This window comes from Cetorhinus maximus, chromosome 27 (genome assembly GCF_964194155.1).
Source record: "Cetorhinus maximus chromosome 27, sCetMax3.hap1.1, whole genome shotgun sequence".
In the NCBI taxonomy this organism is placed as follows: domain Eukaryota; kingdom Metazoa; phylum Chordata; class Chondrichthyes; order Lamniformes; family Cetorhinidae; genus Cetorhinus; species Cetorhinus maximus.
In genome coordinates, this window is record NC_135905.1 from 12,474,511 (window position 1) to 12,502,170 (window position 27,660).

Genomic DNA, 27,660 nt, shown 5'->3' on the forward strand with positions numbered 1-27,660 from the left:
CAAAAGAACCAGCGTGGCATGAGGAGGTAAAAATGATGAAGAGAAATCTTTTTCACAGCGAGTTGTTATGATCAGAAATGCACTGCCTGAAGGAGTGGTGTAAGCGAGTTCAGTAATAACTTTGAAAAGGGAACTGGTTAAATAGCTGAAGGGGGGGGTGGAAAGTACAGTGAAATGGCGGCAGAATGGGACTAATTGGATCGGTCTTTCAAAAAACAGGCACAAGCACGATGGGCCTAAAATTCTCCATCTGATTTTATTATTTTATAAGTTTGAGACTTTGTACTTTTCAATGATTAACATTTTCACTTAAATATGAAAATTGGATATTCCCGTGTAGGATTTATTTTGGTTTTTTTTTTATTCATTCATGGGATGTGGGCTTCGCCGGCTGGGCCAGCATTTATTGCCCATCCCTAGTTGCCCTTGGGAAGGTGGTGGCGAGCTGCCTTCTTGAACCGCTGCAGTCCATGTTGTTTCATTAGGCAAGTCAGCAGGCCTATGGGATAAGGATTTGGCAGGATGGGATTGACCCAGCCAGGGGTGAAATTGGAGGTGGATGTGGCTATAAAACTAATTGTATCACACTTATCTCCCACCTCCCAACTATACACTCTACCCAACATACAATTCCATTTACTTCAATAGAACTGAACACGTATAACAATCAGAAAATGTGATTCTTTAACATCCTTACCCATGCCCAATTTCTCCCCTGTTCTAAGAATGTTTCGCTGGTATTATTTCAGATAATGATCTAGGCAGCTCTGTCCTTTGGAGATGTCTCTGAAAACACTTTGATCTTTTGACTACTTGACATTGCTGCCTCCAACAACAACAACAGGGCTATCAGAGGCCAGCCTCTTGAAGCAAACAGGGCACAAGCCAATGTGGCAAGTTGTTATCGGGCAGTACACAGGGCACATCTACACTAGAGTCATCCACTTTCTCCAGTGTACACCTTTCAGGAACACAGATTCATCAGAACGTTACCAAAGGGTTAGATTATGAGGGGGGATTGTATAATCTAATCTTGTACAATGTGTTACATAGAAGATTAAAAAGGAAGATTTGATTGAGCTACGTAGGATTTTGAAAGCAATTGATAGGGTGGATAGAAATGTTTTCTGCTGGTGGGGGAATTGTAAAACAAGGGGACATACCCTTAAAATCCATCTAAAGGCCATTCAGGGGGAAGATGGATAGGCACCTCTCTCCATTCGAGAGAGACAGGTGTTTATATGTCTTGAGAGGCACCACCACACATCAAGAATGGAGGCTTCCCTGAATTACCAAAGCCAGTATGCAGTAAGCAGGAGAGAGTAACCAGTCCTGAAATACAAGGCAATTGAGATAGTTTTATTTTGTTTTGGTTTAACCATGGTTGGGCGGATAGCAGCGATTCAATCAGCTCATTCACTAATTCTCCAAGATCCCTCATCTTGCTTCGCAATTGAATTGGGTGATATGAGACCGCTAAAATCAGGCTCCTCCTCCAACTCAGCCATATTCTTCACCTTGATCCATTTGTCCCTCTCACGCAGACATTTCTTGAGACAGGGGCGGCACAGCATTTCTCTCCTGACTAGATAAAGGTTCTCGATGCGGTCAATGGTCTCGATTGGCTCTTCGGGCACCTGTGGGGTGGTGAAAGGGTTCCGCATCACGTTCAGTTTCTTCAGCTTTGGGAGCTTGGTGATTTTCTCTGGCATGTAGGTGATCCGGTTGTCGAACAGCCCCAGCTCCTTGAGCTCCTTCAGAGTGCCAAATGTCGTTGGGATCATTTCCACGGAATTCAGCCCAAGGTTCAGCACCCGTAGGTTTCTCAGCTGTGTGAGCTCCAAGGGCAAGCCGTCAGTCGTGAGCTTGTTGTTGGACAGATCAAGGTAGTAGAGCAACTCCAATTGACAGAGAGTGTCTGGGATTCTCTCTATCTTATTTGTGTGGAAGTCGAGATAGCGCAGCTTTGGGAACTTGTTGATGAATTCTGGAATCTTTCTGATCATGTTTCTGCTCAGGTCGATTTCCTCAATGTCACTCAGCTTCAGAATACACTTGGGAAAGGTTGTTATGCCCATGTTGCTCAAGTCCAAACGGCGCTTCCCATCGACTGTAATCTTCATGGAATTTTTTGCCATTTTTAGGGTAACCTTTCTCCCCTGGGCGCCTATTTTCCTTTTCGGCATTTTCCTATTTTTCTAAAGAGAAAACGAACGAGAGAGAGAGAGCACCAATACAAAAATCAAACATTGTCCTTAACAACCACGGAAACAAATAATTACACAGAATTAAATGGCATTTACAGCACAGGGCCATTCATCCCAATGGCCTTTGCCAGTGTTAATGCTCCACATGAGTTTCCTGCCTCTCATCGTCATCTTACTGCTTCATTCTTCATCCCGCCCTACCAGCATATCCTTCTATTCCTTTATCCCTAATGTACTTATCGAGCTTCCCCTCGGCTGTTGTTTAATTATTACATAGCTTTCCTCCACATCCCATCCTCTTATTGTAACCAGGACTGTAAAATGTGCATTAACTTGTTTATATTTCAACTGAAACATGGATTGCCTTTCAGTGACAACACTGAGTGCTACATCGTTTCGAGTTCACCGCCCTGCTGGTTTTCATGCATGAAAGCAGTGACTTACCATAAGGTATGGTTATCATGGTGCCAGATCCTCCTCCCGTCCTGCTCCTCCCCCCCACCCCGCTCCTCCCCCACACCCCGCTCCTCCCCCGCCCCGCTCCTCCCCAGCCCCGCTCACCAATATTACCCCCCAAGTTACTAACCGTCATGTGTGAAAACGAACACACTGGGCGGGATTTTCCCGTCCAAATACAGAGCCAAAGTTCATCGGACGGGCTTCAAAAATGGGCAGGACCCGAATCCGGGATTCCTGCTCCCACCCCCACCCCCATTCCTGGCACCAGCAATTTTCGCATTCCAGGACTTGAACACCAAAATTCAAGCTGGCTGTCAGGCCAGTGCAGTACTGAGGGAGCGATGCATTGCTGGAGGAGCCATCTTTCAGATGAGATGTTAAACTGATGCCCTGTCCCCTCGGGTGGGTGTAAAAGATTCCTTGGCATTTTTCGAAGAAGAACAGGAGTGTTTTATTCCCCAGTGCCCTGACCGGTATTTATCCCTCAGTCATCATCACAAATGCAGATTATCTAGTCATTATCACATTGTGGTTGGGGGAGCTTGCTGTGAGAAAATGAGTACATTACAATAGTGACTGCACTTGTACTTCATTTGTTGTAAAACACTTGGAATGGCCTGTGCTCATAAAATGTATGATGCAAAAACGAATAAAGTACAAAACTGTAAGACTGCACAAATGCTACATTGCCTGGTGTGAGTTGGACTGAGGCAGCAAAGTCTTTTTCTTTTTACAAGGGGCATCACTGCGAAATCCTATTCTATTCTCATCCATTACCTGGCCTCGCACTCCAGGAGGCATTGCTGGGTCATGATCAGGACCAGAAACACCATCTCTACTGAGGTCTGTTTGAAGACCCTGCCAGTGTTCCCGTTGAGATCATGTAAGTGAGCACAGGCTGGTGATGGACGATGGCACCTTTGCTGACTGCCAACCTCAGTGGCTCATTGATCCCCATGTTATGACACAGCCAATGGGTAAATGCCAAGCCCGAGATGCGGGCTTTGAATTCAGTAAAAAGAAGGCCACCATGTCTGATAGGTTTCCTACAGAACTAAATTAAACCTTTATTAAGAGAAGAAATTATTTTAAGCACATAAATAGATCTATAAATTACTACTATGATAACTTCTAAATCCCTTAATTAATCTAACCTCCAGTTACACCTCTGTTAAGGCAACAGTAAGATACATAGATTCTAAAAGACCTGAGCAAAGTAAAATGATACCCTGAACAGCTGAATTCAAAGTGAGTTTTTCTCAGTTTTGGTTCCTTGTAGACAGCAGCTTGAGGCTTAGATGCTGGAGGTTTTTTTACACTTGAGTTAGATCTTAGAATACCTGCCCTTACACACAGTCTTCTCTCCTTATACATATTTTCTCCTTTGAGCGCAAATTCCCATTGTTTCACTATGTCTTTGGACTTTACCTCTCTAATAATAAAAATCTATCATAGTACCAATTTTACCAGTAATCTTTGGGAAAAATAAACACACTGGGCAGAATCTTCTGCCTGTCAGGCGGGCTGGTTGGGAGCAGGCGCAGGCGGGTTTGGAGCCAATCACCACCTGCGATCGGCTGTGCGCTGCCAATTTATGTGGGCATGCGTGCGAAAGAGTGCAGAAATCTCCCTGAGGCAGCTCCGTGCCTCAGGGAGATTAAGTTCAGTTTTAAAGTTTGAAAAAAGGAAAGATAAAAATTATTCAGACATGTCCCCTCATGTGAGCTGGGGCATGTTTATGAAGTGTCAAATTTTTAACATTTATTTAATAAAACCTTCATGAAACCCCATCCCACCCGTGGATGAGGTTTCATGAAAAATGCAAAGGCCGCCTGGGCTCTTCGCCTGCCCCCCCCGCCAACATTAAGGTTGGATGGGCAGCCCTGTCAATTAGTTTAATTGGCATATTAGTAGCCTTAACAGTGCTTTGACAGTTCGGCGGGTGTGCAGCCGCCTCTGGTGCGCGGCCACCGAACGGAAGATCAGAATGACGCGCGGTGAAGTTGGGACGCACGCCTGACGTTACTGTGCGTCACTTTACGCGTCGGCATTCGGGGCCCACCTCGACACGCCGAACAGAAAATTCTACCCACTGTTTCTTAACTTCTCCTGGCTAAGTGAAACATTTCACCCCCTCTTTTGAATTCAAGCTAGTCTGGCTTATTTAAAAATGCACATCACCTTCTAAAACAACCCCCATATTTATCTGTTTGACATTTCAAACCCAGCTTATCTTCTGATACATCGAAGCCTTCAGACCAGCTGCCTTTAATTCAATTAAGTCCCACACACACACACACACACACACACACACAGACATAGACAGAGACTCCACTATTACTCTACTTTACAATAAATTCCTATAACATTAGGAAAATATTGTATCTTCTTGACACCCATGGGACAATTAGAGCTGCATGAAATAGTGCCTGCTTGCTGTAGGCTTTGGAATGACACCTGTGAACCAGGGCTGAATTCTGATAGGGTTGGGCACTAGCCAGCTCACACAGGTCAGCAAGTATACCTCCACCTCCCACAACAAATAGCCCTTTTTGTTCCCACCATATGTTCCACTGAATAGAAAACTTATGTTTTGCAATGGTGGTGAAGGAGCTACTAAGGCGTCAAGTTCCCTAGAAGATTAAATGCTCTAAATCTGTTTCCTCTACTTAGGACTATTATATTTCAAAAATAGGTTCCAGCAGTTTAATGTGGAGTGGGAAAATCCAGCTTGCAGACTGTGCATCTTTGGCCATCATTGCATTTCCTTAAGCAGTACAAACGTTGAGGCTACAGAAATTGGTTACAATTGTGCGTTGCATGAAGGAGATACAACAGTCTGTCTCTTCCCCCTTCTCTCCACATCCCACGCACTCTACATGTACCCAAAAGAAACAACAAACTGGGCTCTTCACAGCACAACAGTGGAACACCCACTTGAGTTTTGGAGAAAATTATTGGAACATATATTTTTAAGCGCTCTTTAATTATTTCACAGCAGCCACCCACTGGCAACGTCACTGCAAATACTCGCTGTAGCATGACAACTTACATGTGACAAAGCATTTACAGCACTGAAACAGGCCAATTGGCCCAACAGGTCCATGCTCCGAACAAGCCTCCTCTCACCCTTTTTCACCCAGCATACCCTTCATCAACATACCCTTCTACCCCTCTCTTCATATGTTGATCTTTAATGCAGCTAAGCTGTTTGCCTCAGTTGCTCCCTGTGGTAGTAGGTTCTAAGCACTCACCGGGTAAAAGAAGTTCCTTCTGTGGTGTCACTTGCAATTTCCCCAAGCTCAGCTACACAATTGCTCCCTTTTTTTGAAGGCCAGAGACTTAACTGGAAGCGCTGTGTATCATGCAGCTGTTAAATTTGTTTTCCCTTTAGCACTGGTAAGGGATTTAAATATTTCCTTTAATCCACCACCTCCCCACCGGCCCCCCCCGATAAAAGTGAAATTGCGCATTTAACATACGTGTCACCTGATTGACACCGTTTAATGTGATTTAGCGAAAATAAATGACCATGAGTTATTTGAGAGCCACTGGGAACTGGAGGAGTTTTCCAGCTGGTTACTCTGTAGCTGACTTTCACACGACAGCGCTTAATTTCGCTAAGCCCGATCATGGTGGTGATGAATGATTGTTTGGAAAGCAATATGGGTTTCTCTCATACACACCTTTCCATTAAAAAGGCTTCATTACAAGCCCTTCAGGGACTTTGGCTACTCATTAATCATATTCAACCATGTGCAGGGGAATGTGAGATAATAACTAATGCATCCAGCTAATTTCAATTATCTAGCTTGGAACAGGGAGGAAAAAAAAAAAGAATGAAAAAAAAAGCGCAGTGTAAAAGGGTCCACTTAATCCATCCATTAAAATCAATCAAAAGCACACTTGCTGCTTTGTGCAGCCATGGTGCTGAAAATTTGTTTGAAACTGACTTGTTACACTCTTCAGATTGTTTACTTGCTACTTGTAAAGGAACCGCTATCGGAGACAACTTGCTTTTGAGTGAAACCAGGGGGAACTAAGTTACACCTTTAAGGGACGAAGAATGAACTTGCCCTTATATAGCGCCTTTCACAGCCTCAGGAAGTCACAAAGTGCCTTCTAGCCAAGGGGGTGCTTCTGAATCCTGTTTACCGGTGCAGCAGCCAATTTATGCACAGCAAGGTCCCAAAAAACAGCGAGGAAACAATAACCAGGTAATCTGTTTTTAATGATGTTGCTTGAGGGCTAAAGATTGTCTAGGACTGGAGAGAACTCTCCCGATCTTCTTCGAAAAAGTGCCATACCATCTTTTGTCCTGAGAATGCATTGAAACAAATGGTGTCAGTACCGGACTGGTAACCATGCCATTTTTGGTGTTATTTCACTTGTTGTAATGAACCAAAAGCCAGGAATTGTCAAAGGTTAGTGAGTGCCAGAAGGATTTTTAAAAATCTTGTGATTGACTGTAGAGTGGGCGCTAACTCAAGTAGGAATTTTTAACCCTAAATTAGAAAGCATGAGCTTTATTTACCCTTTAGCACTGGTAAGGGATTTAAATATTTCCTTTAATCCACCTCCCCCCACCGGCCCCCCCGATAAAAGTGAAATTGCGCATTTAACATACGTGTCACCTGATTGACACCATTTAATGTGATTTAGCGAAAATAAATGACCATGAGTTATTTGAGAGCCACTGGGAACTGGAGGAGTTTTCCAGCTGGTTACTCTGTAGCTGACTTTCACACGACAGCGCTTAATTTTGCTAAGCCAGATCACGGTGGTGATGAATGATTGTTTGGAAAGCAAGAATTGATCTTTTAACCTGTAGAGTACTGTCACAAATTTCCCCCCTCTCGGGCTGATTATTTTAAAAAGAAAGTTTTGGGCCATGCATCTATACTGAAAATATTTCAAACTGCAGCAGTTGTGTTTCTCAACTATGACAAGAAGCTTTTTATTTAGTAATCTCACGCAACGCTGAAATATATTAGAATAAAAACAGGAAACCCTGGAAATACTCAGCAGGTCCAGTAGTGATCTGTGGAGAGTTAATGTTTCAGGTCAGTGATTTTTCATCAGAACTGGAAGGTGTTAGAGGTGAACAGCTTTTAAACGAGCACAGAAAGTGGAAAAGGGCAAAGGGGATAGCTCTGTGATTGGGTAGAAGGGAGGAACAGTTAGAGGGATATTGGTGCAAGGCAAAGGGTGGGCCCAGGGGAGGTGTACATGGTTGTATGGGAATAGCAAAGGGAAGAGAAGTGTGGACCATCTGAAGCAAAGGCGAAAGCTCCCATGAACCAGGAAGGAGATGGGGGGAAAGGTGAAAAGATGTGCACCAGCCCACTGACTGTGGACAGATAGGGCTACACTGGTCCTCACCACCTCCACTTCCCGTGACTCTGATGCAGTCATTCCCTGTCAGAACCTCCTGTCTTAATGACAGTGGGAACATTGGTTAAGATAGGAATCTGTTTCAGCTCAGTGCTAGTACAGGAAGGCTGCAGAGTGACTAGTAGAAAGAAGACGTTTTGCTCTTTGAGCTTGTGTTGAACTTCATTGGAAAAGGTAGGAGTCCAAGGACAGAGCGGTCAGAATGGGACTGAAGCATACTATACTTCTTTATAGCAATTTCAAACAATAAAACGTCTCAAAATGGCTGGTCCCTTTCTCTTCAGTCCCGCTCTTTTTGTAGTTTTTAGTTCATTTGTTCTTTTCCTATAAGTTTTTTTTTCCCTCATACATATTCCTGCCCGACTCTATTGGTACCTCCCTTCATGTTGAACTACTAATGACTATAGTACAGGTTCCAGCAATTCAAGAAGACAAGTTGAACAGAGCTCACACCTTTTACCATAACCTACCATTGTACCATACAACTGCAAGGATAGGAACAAGCGTAGGCCATTCGGCCCCTCGAGCCTGTTCTACCATTCAATTAGATTTGTACTTCTGCTTCACTTGCCTATCCTTGTTCTATATTCCCTAACACCCATTTATAACAAAAATCTATTACTCTCATCTTGAAATTTTTAATTGTTCCCACCCCCCACCCCGCCCAAACCCCTGTCATCCTCCAGTCTCAACAGCTTTGGGAGAGAGAGTTTCAGATTTCCACAACACTTTGTGTGAAGATGTGACTTGCTGACATCACCCCTGAATGACCTGGCTGTAATTTTAAGGATACGCCCCCTTGTACCAGACTCCCAGAGGAAATAAGACAGGCTTTCGTGTCCATGAGAAAGCGGCAGGGGCTTAATCTCCCAGGAGTTTGAACACAACATGTACAGCTTCGAGCTTTCTGGTTAATGCAGTCGTGTCAGAGTGTGCAGAAACTTGCAGCAAGTCTATTAGGCACTACAGTAAAAAGGATGTACAGGGGACTTTCAAACACAGTGGCTGGATTTTCCAGTCCTGCCGCGACTGGTCCACCCACAGCGGATGTGGTGAGCCATTGACTTCGGCAGGACCGGAAGACCTCGCTGGCGGGAGGGGCTGGAAAAATTCCGGCCGCGTGTGTCGCTACTAAAGGTGCTCACCTGCCTGAACGTTTTGCCCACTAGGCGGCTGAATATCCACACACTAACTAAAGCAACCTGGGTTCTCCAGAACAATTCTCCCTCAACCCACAACTCAATCCCTCGACTCTCACTCCCAGTAACTGGTCATTTTTAAATGAGCTGGTTTTATCTCTCAGTTTTTCTATCCCATCCCTTCGGCCCATGTTTCCTACCGGGTTTTCAGTTTAACAGCAATCTGTTCATCCTGCCACTTGCAAATTTAGCTTTTGTGGTTAAGAGTTCTCTATCATCTTTTGATTATGTATTTCTCAGTACATTTAGCCTCGAGTACCAGCACTTAAGCCCCCTGCAATTCTTTTCCTTTGCTTTTTTCTTATCTTTGTTATAAATGGCTTTCTTCCTCTATCCCTTTTGTTGGGAGGCCTTGTAGGCAAGTGGTAGCATCCCTACTTCTAGGTCAGAAACTTTGGGTTTAAGTCCCACTTCAGGACTTGGCGACCATGGCATGTGTATTCATAACATGGTCAAGCAGTTTGATTATCAGCCCATAAATCCTTCCCAAATGCCTGACGGCAGGCGGTAAGAGCGGGAGAGTTTCCTGGTCAGCCATACTGCAGAAGGCAATGGTAAACCATGGCAGTGCTTTGCCAAGCTTAATCATGGACCAATCTGATGGCCACAGTTCCTGAATGAGGAGGAGGATCCTTTTAGCAACAAAGGCAGTTTTATTGTTTGTCCTCCTTTGTCTGATTCTCTTTTTTCTTCCACACAGCAACTTCTGATTGTTCGATCTTGTGTGCGGTATAGATGTGGAGATTTACTTTCCCTTTTTACCCGTTACTCTTTCCAGCAGTTCCTTCAGCTGACCCCTTCCTCCCCTCTTCCATCCCGACCACCCTTGTCCTTCCTCATCCACCTCCTTTTCCTTCTCTCCCCTCCTCCTCTCCCTGTCTCCTGCCCACCAACCTCCCTCCCTCCCCTCCTCCTCTTCCTCCCTCCCACTTCTCTCCCTCCCACCTTCTTTTCTCTCCCTCCCTCCTTCCTCTTGCTTTGTCCGGCTGGCAGTATGACAGTGCCTCGATACATTGAACATACTTTACTTTAACCCCTGACCTGCCTTTGCTGCCAGGCTAATGTTGCTCTGCAGTTTTAATCAAATGCACATTTTTTTTCTAACGTATTATGGAATTATTCCTATTATAAGGCTACAGATGCTGGAACTCTGGAATAAATTCAGGAAATGCTGGAAAGAATCAGCAGGTCAAGCAACGCCTGTGGAAATAGAATAGATAACTAATCATCCACCTGAAACATTAACTCTCTTTCTCCCTCCAAAGATGCTGCCTGACCTGCTGAGTGCCTCCAACATTCTCTGTTTTCATGATAAAATGGAAAGGTTTTTTGCAAAATGATGAACTTACACCATGGGACCAAAGCACTAGCAGGCAGTGAGCCTGAATGTTGGCACTGAGGCTGGTTTCTGTTTTGTCTTTCCCATTTTACAACCACTGACTGGGCACAAACAATCAGAACATCGAGGCTGGAGACTCTCAGCCATTGGGAGAACGTGAATGTGATTCAATTTGAGCATGCAAACTGGAATATCCTCCAACAACAACTAGCATCTATCTATAGAACATCTTTCACATCCCAAAGCACTTTACAGGAGCATTGCCAGACACAAAGTGACACTGAACCTACTATGGAGGTATTAAAGCAGGACAGAGGTCGATTTTAAGGAGCATCTTAAAGGAGGAGGGAAAAATGGAGAGATTTAGCAAGGAAATTCCAGAACTCCTGGCTTAGGCAGCTGAAAGCACAGCCTCCATTAACTCTAGATTTTGGCTTTAGCCACAGTGGCAGTGAGAAACAGTGTTAGCTTAAATGTGCCCTGAGGTAAAACAGGTCAGATTTTTGTTAGTAACAGATATTAGCACATGCACCATCTAACATTTCAAGTAGCATTATGGGCTGGATTTTCCTGTCCCAATGTGGGTTTGCCCCACATCAGGGGCAGGTGGAAATAGAAGCAGGCGGGTTCCACATGCAGAAGTCTCACCTCCATTCTCAACACCAGCGCTTTTTAGTGATGCACAAAAGGGAGCAGGTCATGGGCCACCAGACAGCACTCTTGGCCTTGCTGGCTCCATTGCAGGAGCGGGAACTTTGGACACCCTGCAATTTTGAGGGGTGCTTTGCATTAGCTCAGAGGTGTTGTGAACCATGAGGGAATCCTATGATGAAGTCATATCCTTTTGACAGGTAAGTTCAACTTCACATATCATACAGCATTACATTATGACAAGTTAGATATGTTTTTAATGCAATGATTGATGATAAGGTTTTGTTCTTAAAATGTAAGCGTCTGTTAAATTGACCAGCATTGTGAAAGTGGAAAAGTCTTCAGATGCAATAGAGAACATTGTCCATAGGATAAAGTGCTCATCTGCATTAAACAATAATGACTGTGTCATTTTTTTCCCTGTGATTTAATCTTTTAATTGGTTAACAGCTCAAGCATCTGTTGCCCTGCTTTAAAGCTTGAACAGATGGCTGAGCTCTTTCAATGGCTTCAGAAGCTATAATGTATTGAGCTCTGAAGGTTTTGTTCACAATTGTAAAAATAGAATCTTCATTATGCATGCCTGGCTGAGTTCAAAACCCCATTAATGAATTCAGCTCAGCAGGGGTGTTGGTGCAGTCATTCAATAGAATTTCATCATGAATGCTTGGCTGAACTCCAAACCCCATTAATGGATTCAATACAGCGGGAGTTGTTGACATAACTGTCAAGAGGACTGAGAGTGTGTTTTATATGTACTTATTAGGATTATATTTTTGAAGTGGTTTTTGAATGATTGTTTATCTTGACCGTTTTATCATCTCAAAAACTTCCCAATGTTATTATAGGGCTCAAAAGTTCTGTATATTGTGGATATTGGGTGGGTGGGCTTGAGGGAGTTGGTGAGGGGTATGTTGTGTGGGTGAGTGAGCATAGGGGTGAGGGAATAAGGGGGCATGAGGGGAAATGGGGGATGAGGGGGGCATAGCTGGACATGGGTGTGGGGGGGGGGGGTGCAGGCCTCACACTTATCTACCAAACTGGGCCCAACAAACAGAGGTAGGCCTTCTAACCTACATCAGCCCACCTCCATTTCCGCCTCTGCCCTGTTTCGAGGGGGCTGGGGAGGGTGAGCAGTGGCCTCGACTCCAGCCCATCCCCAACTCTGTGGGGTGGAAATGCAGTCGGCTGCCATGGTCACTCAGGAGGCGAGATCGTGATATCAGGAAATGGCCCACCTCCCGCTTCAGAGGGGAAAATTTAAGCCCTTTCTTACCCTTGTGCAAGATAGTTAGCATGTGACGCCGTGGGCAGACTCAGTTGCCCTAAGATATGACTGCATCAGGAGTTGATACCAGAAATACTGTTAAAATTTACTTTGCAAACTTGCAACAGATAGTGAATTTAAAGAAAGATTCCATGATAAGGTTTTCCAATGGTTTGATCCTCCACTGTACATCTGAAAGGAAAAAACAGTACTGTATGCAATTTAAGGATCCCTTTGGATTGAGTTGAGTTGCAGTTGCCTCATGTTGGAACCTCCACAGCTCAGGATAACTGGCATGGGAAAGAAGAAGACAATCCCCAGTTCAGCATGGACTGAAGATCACACGTGGGGAACTTTCCTGAGTATAAAAGGAATTTTGAGTGCTTAAACTGTCTCGTGGTCTGACACTGGAGAGATGTTGTCACTTGTAGTTGAGCTGTACGGACCAGTTTGATCTTCAGATGCTCGGTGTACACTGAGGTAGCTGATCTCAGCTGGGCCATCAATATGAGTATTCCAATTGGTTTACCTTTGGATTCTAGGGTAAAATGAACCAAAGTTCTTCACTAAGTGACAATGTACCAGTCCCTTTTGTAAGTTTGTGATCGTAAAGACACTGGCGTGGCGATGAAGGACCCCATTACTGAAGAGCCTGACATCCCTCGCTGTCAAGTCTTGCGTAAATAATGACTTGACTGAGACATTGGAAGGCAAATGCAACAATGAAACTATAGGCCAGCAGAGAGTCAAGATGTTCAGCAAAGTGAAAGGAGAAGAAGCAAATGAATAATTAGATTTTTAAACCACAGAGTTCCAGTGATTCAATGTCTTATGGTGTCATCTCCATGATGTTTGAGCAATCTTTCAAATGTCATCACAATGGTCCCATTGTGGACACATGCAAAGAGAACCTAGCGGGGTATGACATCATCAGACTTTTGGGTCAACTCACAAGATTAAAGATAGTGTATTAACAACCTTTGACCCCCTTCACCCAGGACTGTGTTGTAACTTCCTAACTAAAATAGAAACACGATTCTCTTTATATATAACACCAACGTACCTGGATTTCTTGAGTTATGAGAGCTTGGCGTAATTTTTTGATTTAGTGGTAGTGGGGTAATAGGGTAATGTTTAATGTGGTAATGGCCTTAGTGTACAATACTAGAAAAAGTCAGTAACGTCATACCAGGTATTATGACAAAACTAAGTGCAATGATACATAATAACGGGAAAGATACTTGTCCTTAGCTGTTGCAAGGTGTATTTTGGTAGTTGCAGGAATATTTATGCTCCCTTATGCCATATTGTATTATATTATGTATGTTGGCTTTTATTGCAAGAGGATTGGAATACAAGAATAAGGAAGACTTGCAATGTTATACAGAGCTTTGTGAGACCGCACCTGGAGTACTGTGTGCCGTTTTGGTCTCCATGTTTAAGGAAGGATATAGTTGCATTGGAGGCAGTGGCGTAGTGGTATTGTCACTGGACTGGTAATCCAGACACCCAGGGTAATGCCCGGGTTTGAATTTGAATTCTGGAATTAAAAGTCTAATGATGACCATGAAAGAATGAACCCATCTGGTTCACTAATGTCCTTTAGGGAATGAAATCTGCCATCGGTATCTGGTCTGGCCTACATGTTACTCCAGATCCACAGTAATGGGGTTGACTCTTAAATGCCCTCTGAAATGGCCTAGCAAGCCACTCAGTTGTATCAAACCGCTAAAAGGTCAATAAAAAGGAATGAAACCAGACGGACCACCCGGCATCGACCTGGGCACCGGAAATGACAACGGCAAAACCAGCCCTGTCGACCCTGCAAATCCTAAACATATGGGCACTTGTGCCAAAATCGGGAGAGCTGCCTCACAGACTAGTCAAGCAACAGCCTGACATAGTCATCCTCACGGAATCATACCTTACAGACAATGTCCCAGACCACCATCACCATCCCTGGGTATGTCCTGCCCAAATGGCCTAGGCCCAGCAGAGGTGGTGACAGTGGGATACAGTCGGGATGGAATTGCCCTGGGAATCCTCAACATCAACTCTGGAGCCCATGAAGTCTCATGGAATCAGGTCAAACATGGGCAAGGAAACCTCCTGCTGATTACCACATACCGTCCCCCCACCATCCCTTAGCTGATAAATCAGTGCTCCTCCATATTGAACACATCTGGAGGAAGCACTTAGGGTGGGAAGGGCACAGAATGTACTCTGGGTGGGGGACTTCAATGCCCATCACCAAGAGTGGCTCAGTAGCGCCACCACAGGCCGAGCTGGCCGAGTCCTAAAGGACATAGCTGCTAGACTGGGTCTGCGGCAGGTGGTGAGGGAACCAACAAGAGGGAAAAACATACTTGACCTCATCCTCACCAACCTGCCTGCCGCAGATACATTCGTCCATGACAGTATCAGTAGGAGTGACCACCTCACAGTCGTTGTGAAGACAAAGTACCGCCTTCACATTGAGAATATCCTCCATCGTGTTACGTGGCACTCCCACCATGCTAATGGGATATATTTCAAACAGATCTAGCAACTCAAGACTGGGCATCCATGAGGGGCCATCAGCAGCAGAATTATATTCAACCACAAACAGTCACCTCATGGCCCAGTATATCCCCCACTCTACTATTACCTTCAAGTCAGGGGATCAACCCTGGTTCAATGAATAGTGCAGGAGGGCATGCCAGGAGCAGCACCAGGCATACCTAAAAATGAGGTGTCAACCTGGTGAAGCTACAACACAGGACTGCTTGCATGACAAACAGCATAAGCAGCAAGTGATAGACAAAGCTAAGTGATTCCACAACCAACGGATCAGATCTAAGCTCTGCAGTCCTGCCACATCCAGTCATGAATGGTGATGGACAATTAAACAACTCATTAGAGGAGGATGCTCCACAAATATCCCCATCCTCAATGATAGAGAAGCCCAGCACATCAGTGCAAAAGATAAGGCTGAAGCATTCACAACAATCTTCAGCCAGAAGTGCCGAGTAGATGGTCTATCTCGGCCTCCTCCAGAGGTCCCCAGCATCACAGATACTAGTCTTCAGCCAATTCAACTCACTCCATGTGATATCAAGAAATGGCTGAAGGCACTGGATACTGCAAAGGCTATGGGACCTGACAATATTCTGGCAATAGTACTGAAGACTTGTGCTCCAGAACTTGCTGTGCCCCTAACCAAGCTGTTCCAGTACAGCTACAACACTGGCATCTACTCAGCTATGTGGAAAATTGCCTAGGTATGTCCTATACACAAAAGGCAGGACAAATACAACCTGGCCAATCACCGCCACATCAGTTTACTCTCGATCATCAGCAAAGTGATGGAAGAGGTCATCAACAGTGCTATCAACCGAGATTGTTTATCAATAACCTGTTCACTGACGCTCAGTTTGGGTTCCGCCAGGGTCACTAAGGTTCTGACCTCATTACAGCTTTGGTTCAAACATGGACTAAAGAGCTGAACTCAAGAGGTGAGGTGTGAGCAACTGCCTTTGGCACCGAGGCAGCATTTGACCGTGTGTTGCATCAAGGGGCCTAGTTAAACTAGAGTCACTGGGAATCAGGGAGAAAACTCTCTACTGATTGGAGTCATACCTCGCACAAAGGAAAATGGTTGTGGTTGTTGGAGGTCGATCATCGCAGTCCCAGGCCATCACTGCAGGAGCTCCTCAGGGTAGTGTCCTAGGCTCAACCATCTTCAGCTGCTTCATCAATTACCTTCCTTCCTTCCATTATAAGGTCAGAAGTGGGGATGTTCGCTGATTATAGCACAATGTTCATTCGCGATGCCTGAGGCATATCTGAGATACTGAAACAGTCCATGTCCAAATGCAGCAAGACCTGAACAATATCCAGGTTTGGGCTGACAAGTGGCAAGTAACATTTGCGCCACACAAGTGCCAGGCAATGACTATCTCCAACAAGAGAGAATATAACCATTGCCCCTTGACATTCAATGCCATTACCATCACTGAATCCCTCACTATCAACATCCAGGGGGTTACCATTGACCAGAAACTAAACTGGACTAGCCATATAAAATACCGTGACTATGAGAGCAGATCAGGCTAGGAATCGTGTGATGAATAACTCACCTCCTGACTCCCCAATGCCTGTCCACCATCTACAAGGCACAAGCCAGGAGTGCGATAGAATACTCTCCACTTGTCTGGATGAGTGCAGCTCCAACAGCACTCAAGAAGCTCGACACCATCTGGAACAAAGCAGCCCACTTGATTGGCACCCATCTGCAAACATTCACTCCCACCACCACCAATGAATAGGGGCAGCAATGTGTACCATCTACAAGATGCACTGCAGAAACTCACCAAGGTTCCTTAGACAGCACCTTCCAAACCCACGACCACTACCATCTAGGACAAGGACAGCAGATAGATGGGAACACCACCACCTGGAAGTTCCCCTCCAAGTAACTCACCATCCTGACTTGGAAATATATCGCCGTTCCTTCACTGTCGCTGGGTCAAAATCCTGGAACTCCCTTCCTACCAGCACAGTGGGTGTACTTACACCACATGGCAGCGGTCCAAGAAGACAACTCACAACCACCTCCGCAAGGGAAATTAGGGATGGCGATAAATGCTGGCCCAGCCAGTGATGCCCACATCCAGTGAATGAATTTTTAAAAAGTAAACTGAAGGTTCACTAGATTGGTCCCGGGGATGAGAAGGTTGATCTATGACGAGAGGCTGAGTACATTGGACTTATATTCTCTGGAGCTTAGAAGGCTGAGGTGATCTCATTGAAACACACAAGATACTGAAGGACAGACACTGAGAGGTTGTTTCCCTGGCTGGGGTGCACGGGGGCACAATCTCAGGATAAGGGGCTAATCATTTAGGAATGAGATGGGGAGAAATTACTTCACTCAAAGAATTGTCAATCTTTAGAATTCCCTACCTGAGAGGGTTGTGGATGCTCCATTTTTGAATATATTTACGACTGAGATGGACAGGGTTTTGGTCTCCCAGGGAATTGAGAGATATGGGGGAGAAGACGGGGAAAATGGAGTTGAGGTTGATGATCAGCCATGATTCTATTGAATGGCAGAGGGACTGAATGGCCTACTCCTGCTCTTATTTCTTATGTTCTTATGTCCTCAGAGTACTAATTCTAAAATGACTCAAGTTTAAGAGTTAGGCAGGCAACACTTTTGGTCTTGTTTCATTTTGACTAAACTATGCATACTGTTTACTTAAAATGAATTGAAAGTAAATGGCCTGTGGACCTGAGTGTTACTGAGCAACCTGCTTGATATGAAGAACAAAGGTTTCTTTTTCTATTGCATTGAATGACTCCAACTTTCTAAACCAGTCAAATGACCTATATTTTTTCTAATTTAACACAAACATAATTCTCTTCAATCATCCCTCAAAGAAAATTGTGTTCTAAATGGTTCTTGCTCAAAAGATCATAAGGAACAGCAGTAGGACTAGGACATTCAACCCCTCGACCCTGCTTCTCTATTTGGTAAAATCAATGCTGATCTGTTTGTGGCCTTAACTGCACTTTCCTGCCTGTCCACTATAAGCCTTAACTCTTGTGGATAAAAAATCTGTCTAACTCAACCTTGAACGTAGTCAATCACTCAGCCTCCACTGCTCACTGTGGAAGAGAATTCCAAAGACTAACGAGCCTCTGAGAGAACAATTTCCTCCATATTTCCATCTTAAATGTTTTTAAACTGTGCCCCCAGTTCTCGATTCCTCCATGAGGGGAAACATCCCTTCAGCGTCCACCCTGTCAAGCCCTCTCAGAATCTTGTGTTTCAATAAGATCACCTCTCATTCTTCTAAACTCCAATGAGTATAGGTCCAACCTGCTCAACTTTTTCTCATTGCACAACTCCTCCATCCCAGGAATCAGCCTAGTGAACCTTCTTTGAAATAGGGTGGAGGGACTGGATTATGTACTATTCTGTCATCTCTGTACTCACCCCAGAATGGTGAGTTGAAACACCCTCTCTCTCTCCATCAGATTCAGGTTCAGATGGGAAAGCAGTTCTGGGCAGGTTCAAGCCAAGTTCATTCCAGGTGCACCTCTGCCCACACTTTCGTCGACATTGGCATTGGCATGCCGATGGGGGACATTCCATCTAGGAGATGGACAAAGTCACACTGGAGTGGTGGTGGCGAATTAAGGGGTGATGTTGGAGAGGAGCAGAGTGGGAGGGATTTACAACTGACCACACTGCACCAGACCCAGGAGTACTTGATGCTGTGACTGTGCAAACATGTAACACATTTGATGAGCACAAAAATTAACAACAAGAACTGTCAGCTAGATATGAAGATGCATCTAGAAATGGAGCACTGGAATACAATTGACGCATAATTCCCTCTGTTGACCTTTTTTGCTGACAAAGATTCAAGGGCCTATAAACAAAGCTGTCTTCAGTATTAATTTGACAAGAACAATCCATCCGAGAAAAGAGACATAAGGAATGACATGTAAATGAAATTTTGAGGGAGATAATGTGATAAGAGGATTAATTCAGCATGGTGTAAGAGATTAGGTGAATTTGACAGGATCATGTGAATAGGACCAGCCAGAACATTTAGCTCATTTATTTTCAATGGCAGTCAGAGCTCTCTTCCTAAATATGATTCAGGGAGCCAATTCAGAAGATTTTCTCTTGCCTTCCCTCAGAAATTCCTCAGGGTGAATCCTCGGCAAGCTTTCCACTTAATATGATTCTATTTGTTTAGTTAGACTTCATATTGCTCACAATAATTATGGCATTACTTCCTAACTGAATGGAAAAGTATCTGCCTTGATCGATCTTACTCTCACACATTGATACCACTATCGGTGCTGACACCATAAAAGCTGTCTTATTATTTTTGCCATGTCATGGGTGAAGGATTTGTCGATAGGATTAGGCAAAGTAGGTGGGGTAAGCAGAGAGTCATATGGAGCATAAACACCAGCTTGGATCAGTTGGACCAAATACCCTGTTTCTGTGATGGTCAGTGAAATTCAATGTTATAAAGATCAGACCATACTCTTGGGCCACCTTATTGTCTGCTATCCCAATTCCATAAAGTCTGTTCAAAACTGCACCTTTATTCTACAAATCCTCAATGATCAGCCACAATGCAGTGATCTGCGAGAATGGATAATGAAATTGCTGGTAAATTTAGTCTTCTACCTATGATGCAGCGAAGCTTTGGCCAGAGGAGTGAAGCCAAAGCACAAAGTGTCAGCCGTGGATCACTGGTAGCACTCTTGATTGTGCCAGGAGGTTGTAGATTCAAGGCCCACTTCAGGACTTGAACACATAATCTAGGGTGGCATTTCAGTGTGGTACTGAGGGAGGGTTAGAGGTGCTGACTTCAGATGAGATGTTTACCCGAGCCCCATCTGTCCTCTCATGTGAACATCTCTGGCACTAATTGCAGTATAACAAAGGAATTCCTCTCGCCAACACTGCAAAAGTAATTATTCGGCTGAGGATGTAAAAGGCTATATATAAATGTAAGTTTGTTCTTTCAAGTGACAAAAAGAAATGTTAAGCAGTTTTATTCACTGAAAAGAGGTTAAATGCAAATCTATGAACATGGGATAAAGGACTAGAGACCAGCTGGTCATCAAACCTCTTAGGTCCAAGTGTGGTGTAAATGCCACACACCAGCATTCCCTTGAGATATCCTTCTGGTCCGCCCATGTTGCAGAATGGGCATATAATTGACAAATGAATTTCGACAGACGTAAGTGTGAGTTTATATTCTGGTAAGAGAAAAGGAGGACACATATTTATGGGAAATAAGAATCTAAATGAGGTAGAGGAGCAAAGGAGTTAAAATACACAAATCACTGAAAGTTGTGACAGAGCTCAGTCAGGTCATAACAAATTCAAACCAAGCACCATGGTTTACTTCTCAAAGGATAGAATTAAAATATAGGAAAATTATACTTGGAGTACTGCGTATAGTTCCCGTTGTCATATTTTAAAAAGGATATTTAGACACGGGAGAGGATTCAGGAGAAGATTTACAAGGATAATACCAGATCTGTGAGGCTATGTCTATCAGGATAGGATAAACAAGTTGAGTCTCTTTTCTATGTAAAGAGAAAGCTGAGGGGTGGCCGAGTAGAGTTATTTTAAATTAATGGAAGGTTTTGATAAGTGTGGACACAGAGAGTGTTTTTCACTTGTGTGGAAGAGCAGAACCAGAAGCCATCAGTATGAGATAGCCACCAAGAAATCAAATAGAGAATTCAGAAAGAAACATATTTACACTGAGAGTGGTGAGAATGTGGAACTTGCTATCGCAGGAGTGGTTGCAGTTAACAGTATAGATGCATTAAGACGAAGTTAGATAAGCATTTGAGGGAGAACGGAATAAAGGGTTATCCTAATAAAGTTAGATGAGGAATGATAGGAGGATCCTTGGGTGGAGCATAAACGTCAGCATGGACAGGCTGGGCTGAATGGCCTGTTCCTGAGTTGTATAGTCTGTGTAATTCTGTATAATTTCACCCTGATGTATTTACTTATGTTTCCCTGAAATTAATCTTTGCTATTCACCGCAACCACTCTTTGCAGCTGCAAGTTCTACATTCTAACCACTCTCTGGGTAAAGAAGTTAAAGACCATAGTGTGGAAAATGGAGCTTTAGTCATATATGTTACAGGTACTGAAATAATTAGTTGTGTCCCATATCAAAGCTGCTCAAGATTTTTGAAAATTAGGAACAGCAGCTCTCCATTCAGCCTCTCGAGCGTGTTCTACCATTTATTTAGGCCGATCTGTATTTTAACTCCATCTACCCTGCCTTGGTTCCATATCCCTTAATAGCGTTGTGAGCTGCCAGGGTTCCCCAGTGTCCATCAGTGGAAGGTCAGTATGACTCCACAGATCTCCCATTGAAGTTACAGTGGATGACTGGGACAAATTTCAACTCGACAGAGCGTCAAGAACTAGAGGCCGCAAATTCAAAATAATTGGCAAAAGAAGTAAAGGTGATGTGAGGAAAAGTATTTTCACCCAGAGGGTGGTTGGAATCTGGAACAAACTTCCTGAGAGCGTGGAGGAGGCAGGTTCAATTGAGGTATTCAAATGGGAACCGGGGCTATCTGAAAAGAAAATGTGCAATGTTCGTGGCTCTGTTTTTTGGCACCTGACAGTGTTTTGTAAATGCAACACAGCTCAGAATGTTACGAAGAGATAAGGCAGGGGAGTAGGACTAGGTGGAATGCTCTTTCGGAGAGCCAGTGCAGACTCGATGGGCTGAATGGCCACTTTCTGCACTGTGAAGATTGTGTGAAATTTATCCCCTTTATTTGCAATACTCATTATTATAATTTGTGACCACTACATCCAGCCTTATCTCACTCTTGCCAGAGGTTATGAAGATTTTGTTTCAAATGCACGAACAATGAGTGTGTTGGGGCTTCTAGTGTGGCATTCTGTTCGAGACAGACACTGTTCCGCTTGGGTCCAAAGTGACTTGAAGCATTTGTGATCACAAAATTGTCTGCTCTAAATCTAACAATAAAACAAGGCCGTAGACACGCAACAAATAAAGGGGCCAACTGTCATGAACTGTCCCTCAATCTGCATAATGCTCACTACCATTAAAAACCCCAACTGGTTCATTTATGTCCTTTAGGGGAGGAAACCTGCTATCCTTACTCGGGGTGGTTTATGTTTGACTTCAGTCCCAGGTCAGTGTGGTTGACGCTTAGTTGCCCTGTGAACTGGCTGAGCGAGCCACAGGGTTGTGTTACGCCTGTACAAAACCTCGCAGTCCACAAGAAGGCAGCCAACCACAGCAGCTTCTCCGGGCATCTAGGGATGGGCAATGAATGCCACTGCTGCCCACATCCAGAGAATACATTTTTAAAAACCATAACCACAAACCACGACATTGTCAGCAGTCAAAAAGAAGCAGCTAATAACAAGCTTCCATAAGCTACTTATTTAAAGGAACCTTTCCTTGGTTCTGGCTGGAGGACCAATAAAGAACTTTAGATTTTCACTCAGACGAGAACAATGAATTTCGACTATGATCATTTTTTTTCCATGATACTATAGTAAACCGAAAAAGGTATTTTTTTTCTCTCTTTCTGAGATAAGCTGTACAGTAATTCAATTCCTGGGCCATAACTTTGTAACGTTCTGAGCTGTGTTGCATTTACAAAACACTATCATGTGCCAAAGAGAGCCGCGAACCTCAGTGGATACCCTATAATCCAGCGTCAGCTACAGCTCGGTAGTAGCGCTCTTCCCTCCAAGCCAGAAGGTTGTGGGTTTGCCTTCCACTCCAAGGGCTGCACCTCCCTGAGGTGAATTCTGGGCTCCACGACACCCTCCCCCAAGACCAGCGGTGGCCCTGAGGTGAATTCCCATCATCGGCTACAAAGCACCTCAGATCAACTTCTATCTTGAGATTTTCTTTTTCTCTTTCATGGGATGTGGGTGTCACTGGCAAGGCCAGCATTTGTTGCCCATCCCTAATTGCCCTTGAACTGAGTGGCTTGCTAGACTGTTTCAGAGGGCAGTTAAAAGTCAACCGCGTTGCTGTGGGTCTGGAGACACTTTTGACAATGATGGCAGATTCCCTCCTCTAAAGGCACATTCGCGAACCAGATGGGTTTTTACAACAATCGATGATGGTTGCCATGGTCACCATTACTCAGACTAGCTTCCAATTCCAGATTTATTAATTGAATTTAAATTCCACCAGATGCCAATGTGGGATTTGAACCCATGTCCCCAAAGCATTAGCTTGGATTTCAGGATTACTCTGAAGAAGAGTCGTACGGACTCAAAACGTTGACCCAGTTTCTCTCTCCACAGATGCTGCCAGATCTGCTGAGCTTTTCCCCCTCGCATATTTTGTTTTTATTTCAGATTTCCAGCATCCACAGTGTTTTGCTTTCATCTCCTGAATTACTAGTCCAGAGACATGACCACTGCACCAACATCTCCCCCCCAGTTTACTGAACAACAGCCAGTTAATACTTCTTTTAAACAAAGAAAAAGATTTAATCTGTTGGAGTGGCCATGTGACTCGATGGGAATTTTACAGGGTGGCACATCCAGCAAACTCATGTCACTTTATATTTTCCTTTCATTGAAGCAGTGGTGCAAAGACATGGCTGTAATTAGCCTTGGCTCCACAGGCCTTTCTGGACCTTTCTCTCCGGTAACCCTTTGGATGTCAATAAAGAGCAAGATTGAATGCGACTATAACCCCTCATGGTCAAAAAGCTCACTGCCACCGTCAGGACCCTTTTCTGCCTCGGTGCTCCCGGTGCTTGTGGAGAGGACGCGGTTGTCCGTTTGTTCTACACTTTGACGATATCGAATGAGAGAATTGCGTACTTCCCGGCCTGTCACCTACCGCCCGTTAATCTGAATGGACGGGATTCCAAGGCAGGGGCTGCACAGTTGCCCAACAGGAACTGATCACCCTTTCAGTGTCAAGGCTGACTCACTAAAATCAGCAAGGCACTGTTGGGGGGGGTCGGGGGTGGGGTGGTGGCATTGGAGGTGGTGTGGCTACTGCTGAGAGTGGTACCATACGCCAACCTTCAGGAGGGGAAAGCAGAAAATCTAGCATCAGCTTTGAATTCAGCCAAAAGGAAAAGCCTTGGAAGGAAAGAGATGCATTTTTTGCTGCGGTAGAATTTGATTGACTCTGCTTTGGCCATATTTCTACACGAGGTGAAGTCTAGATGAACACATCACTTCAGTTCATCACTAACATTAGATTACTTGCAGGGTAATTACAGTAAAAAGAAATTGCATTTCCTGTTGCTGACAATGAAAGTACTGAACCCGTGCATCTATCCTGGATTTAACAAGTTTCTGGATGAAGACCACTTTTTTCCAGGGTGTTTCCTCCCCAAACCTCTGTTTATCTCTGTCCTTTAAGATGCTGCTTGAAACCTACCTCTTTGACAAACTGTGTGGTCACTTGTCCTAATGTCGCTCTCGTTGGATTGGTGGTAATTGTTTACTACATTAAAAGTGTTATCTAAATGTTGTATGCAGCACATCAGATTTACAGTCACTTCATGGGTGGAATCTGGAGAGAAAAGGAGCAAGACAGATTGGTAATTGCATGGCAGAATACAACTTATCTACCGTGTGTATTATGCCCAGTAAGCTTCCCATAAGTAGACTAGTGAGTGTCGGAGGCTTACTTTAATAGAAGTAGCCTGCATTTATACAGCACCTTTCACATCCTCAGGACTACATTTTACGGCCAATGAAATATTTTTGAAGTGGAGTTGTTAGAAACACAGCGGCAAGTTCCCATAAGCAGTTATAAGACCATCTGTTTTTAAATTATGGTTTGTTGCGGGTTAAATAATTGGCCAGACCATTCGGATGGTTCTTCTTTAAATAGCGCTATGGCATCTTTGATGTTCATCTGAGAGGGCTGATGGGGTCTTGGTTTAACGTCTCACCTGAAAGATGGCACCGCCAACATGCAGCATTCTCTCAGTACTGCACGGAGTGTCGGCCTTGTTTGCTCAAGTCTCTGGAGTGGGTCTTGAACCCACAACCTTATGGCCAAGAAGTGACTGTAGCCCCACTGATTCTCCGCGCTTCACTCTAATCGTAATTTACTCGAATACACTCCTCTGTGTATTTCAGTTTAACACAGAAATTTACAGAGGAAGCAATGGGACAGAAGCCTCAGCCATCCCATTTGAACCTGGCAGGAATTTTCCCTGGATTTCTCTGGAATTCCAGGCCACCCATTGGATGCAAGATCTTCCCAGGTACTGAGTTCCAACCGTTCAGCACGTGGCAGGTTTTCAGCCGTGTTAACTCAAGGTTTCCACCCAGAGAATATGTAGGCATAAGGTCAGCAAGTAGCCTGGATTTAACATTGATTCCTTCAATTTGAATACACACCTCAAAACTCCCAAGTATCAAAATGCTGTAGCAGAAATCATAATGTGAGTTTAGTAAAACCGCTGATTAATATGCGTGGTTACCATCGAAGGTACAGAGAGAGACCACTGATCAGATTTAGTCCAATCTGCCTTACAACACGATATAAAAGGGTAAAAGATGCAAGAAGCCAACTTAGATACTTTGTCTAATTCCTGCGACTTGGCTGAAGAGGCCTTTTACAAATGTTACAAACTCTAAAAGGACAAGTCCACACCTATCCTTACCCACCTTTCCTTTAGCAAATCATAAAGCACATATAGGATAGACAGCAAGAACTCTGCAGCGTCTTCCTCAGCACTCTGACCTGTGTTGGCCAGGGCTGCCTTCCATTGCGCCGGCTCCTTCCATCTCTGTTCCTTTGAATAATGGATTACGTCTTCAGCGAAGTTTGTAAGCTGAGCCCAGTGGACAACAATTCGAAGAACTAACCATCAGCCTTGATAGGTTAAAGCTCCAACTGCGCACGGCAACAGCCAGAGAAATCTCTGGAGTTGAAAGAGCTGTCAAACATTTGCACAAGAAAATTCAGAAGCAATTCCTGCCTGCAGCAGAGCTTTCCTTCTACTCCTTGTTTAACTTGGTTGCTAAGCAGCATAGGCCTATGGGCCTTGCCAATAATTAGCATAGTGTTTAATCTTTGTAGCAACAACATTTAATTTCAAGGTGTACAACCACTTTGCATAGATCCCATTGCCTTTCAGAGCCTGTCTTGGAGATCTTAAGCTATGGATATATAAGTTCAAATTTATTTTGTAAACGTTACTGGTATATTATTTACAGAGTGTGGATCTTAACCCATTGCCTGAATGGCAAAATGGTTAAATTAAAACAAGGGCATTGGTTTTTCAATCATACAGCACACCATTCAATTCAATTCTACCTTCGCTATTACAGTGTTCAAGTTGGGAAGTAAGTAAGAAGTTTAAATTGCCACGTATTTTCATCTTTCTGACAATAAATCTACATATAGGAATGAAAGGCTCCTCAGCGGTGATGTGCTTTTCTGGGATTTACTCTTCATTCAGATTGTTGCTATGGGAATGTGGTTATGTTCCTTAACTGGTGACATTATTTCTGTGTCTGTTTAACGCCAAAAGATGCCTCAGTTGCTGAGGTAATCCATTGACATTACTTGTGGATTTGTGTAAAGTAATCTAAAGATTTGAGTGTTATAAAGGGAAAGGGGGAAGGGAATGTGGAAGGAGGGAAGGAGAGGAGGATGCTTGGAGTTGTAGTTCATTGCAATGGCAGTGCCCCTGACTGCCACTGGCAATGCCCTTGACTGCCATTGGCCGTGCCCCTGTCTGCCATTGGCTGTGCCCCTGACTTTCACTGGCAGTGCCCTTGACTTTCACTGGCAGTGCCCTTGACTGCCATTGGCCGTGCCCCTGACTATCACTGGAAGTGCACTTGACTGTCACTGGCAGTGCCCCTGACTGTCAATGGCAGTGCCCCTGGCTGTCACTGGCAGTGCCCTTGGCTGCCACTGGCAGTGCCCCTGTGGTGGAGTTTGGCTGGAGGCCATTTCCAGCACATGGGTTACGGTCAGGGCACCACTAGGTATCCCTCAGATAAAAACATAATTGAGTGCAGCTCTGTCGACCGGTGCAAGATGGAGGATAATGGCACATTTGTAGCTTAAATGTTTCGAGGCTTAAGGCTTTGGAAAAGGCTTTTTTTAACCCCATTGATTGAAGAGCCCTAAATCCACATCCTGAGATCAGTTAGAATATGCAAATTAATAGGAACCTGGAGTCTAACTTCGTGGCCTAAATCTTTCCCACATCAGACGGGCTCGGTGGGAGCGGCTGGGGGTGGTTGGGGAGCCGACTGTGATTGGCTCCGCACTGCGATTACACGTGGGCCGTTTAAGGCCCGCCCTGCATAGATGGCGAGCGGTAGCGCAGCACTACCTGTGGGGGTAGGGGGAGGAGGGAGAGTCGGGTCCAGCTCGGTGAAAGATAGAGCTGCCTCAGGGAGACTGAAGCGCTTTTTAAAAAAAATAAAGACATCAAAAATTTAATGAAACATGTGCCCTCATGTGACTGTGTGACATGAGACGGGACACGTTTTTATTTTCAAAATAAAGGTTTTTTTTTAATTAGTATTAGCTTTAGGAAACCTCATCCCGCTCGTGGATGAGATTTTTCTAAAAAATGTCAAGACCGCTTGGCCTTTTC

At 44.3% G+C, this 27,660-nt stretch overlaps 2 protein-coding genes across 2 annotated transcripts in view; one reads left to right on the forward strand and one right to left on the reverse strand.

Moving 5' to 3' along the window:
• wdfy4 (WDFY family member 4) overlaps positions 1–27,660 on the forward strand; it is a 241,555-nt gene that overhangs the window by 145,915 nt on the left and 67,980 nt on the right. The gene's annotated exons all lie outside the window — the stretch shown is intronic.
• lrrc18a (leucine rich repeat containing 18a) lies at positions 1,413–25,909 on the reverse strand. The gene is made up of 2 exons (XM_078530509.1): positions 25,709–25,909; positions 1,413–2,198 (listed from the first exon to the last, which is right to left on the reverse strand). The coding sequence occupies exon 2, from the start codon at positions 2,184–2,186 to the stop codon at positions 1,413–1,415; it is 774 nt and encodes a 257-aa protein (XP_078386635.1). The 5' UTR covers positions 2,187–2,198; positions 25,709–25,909.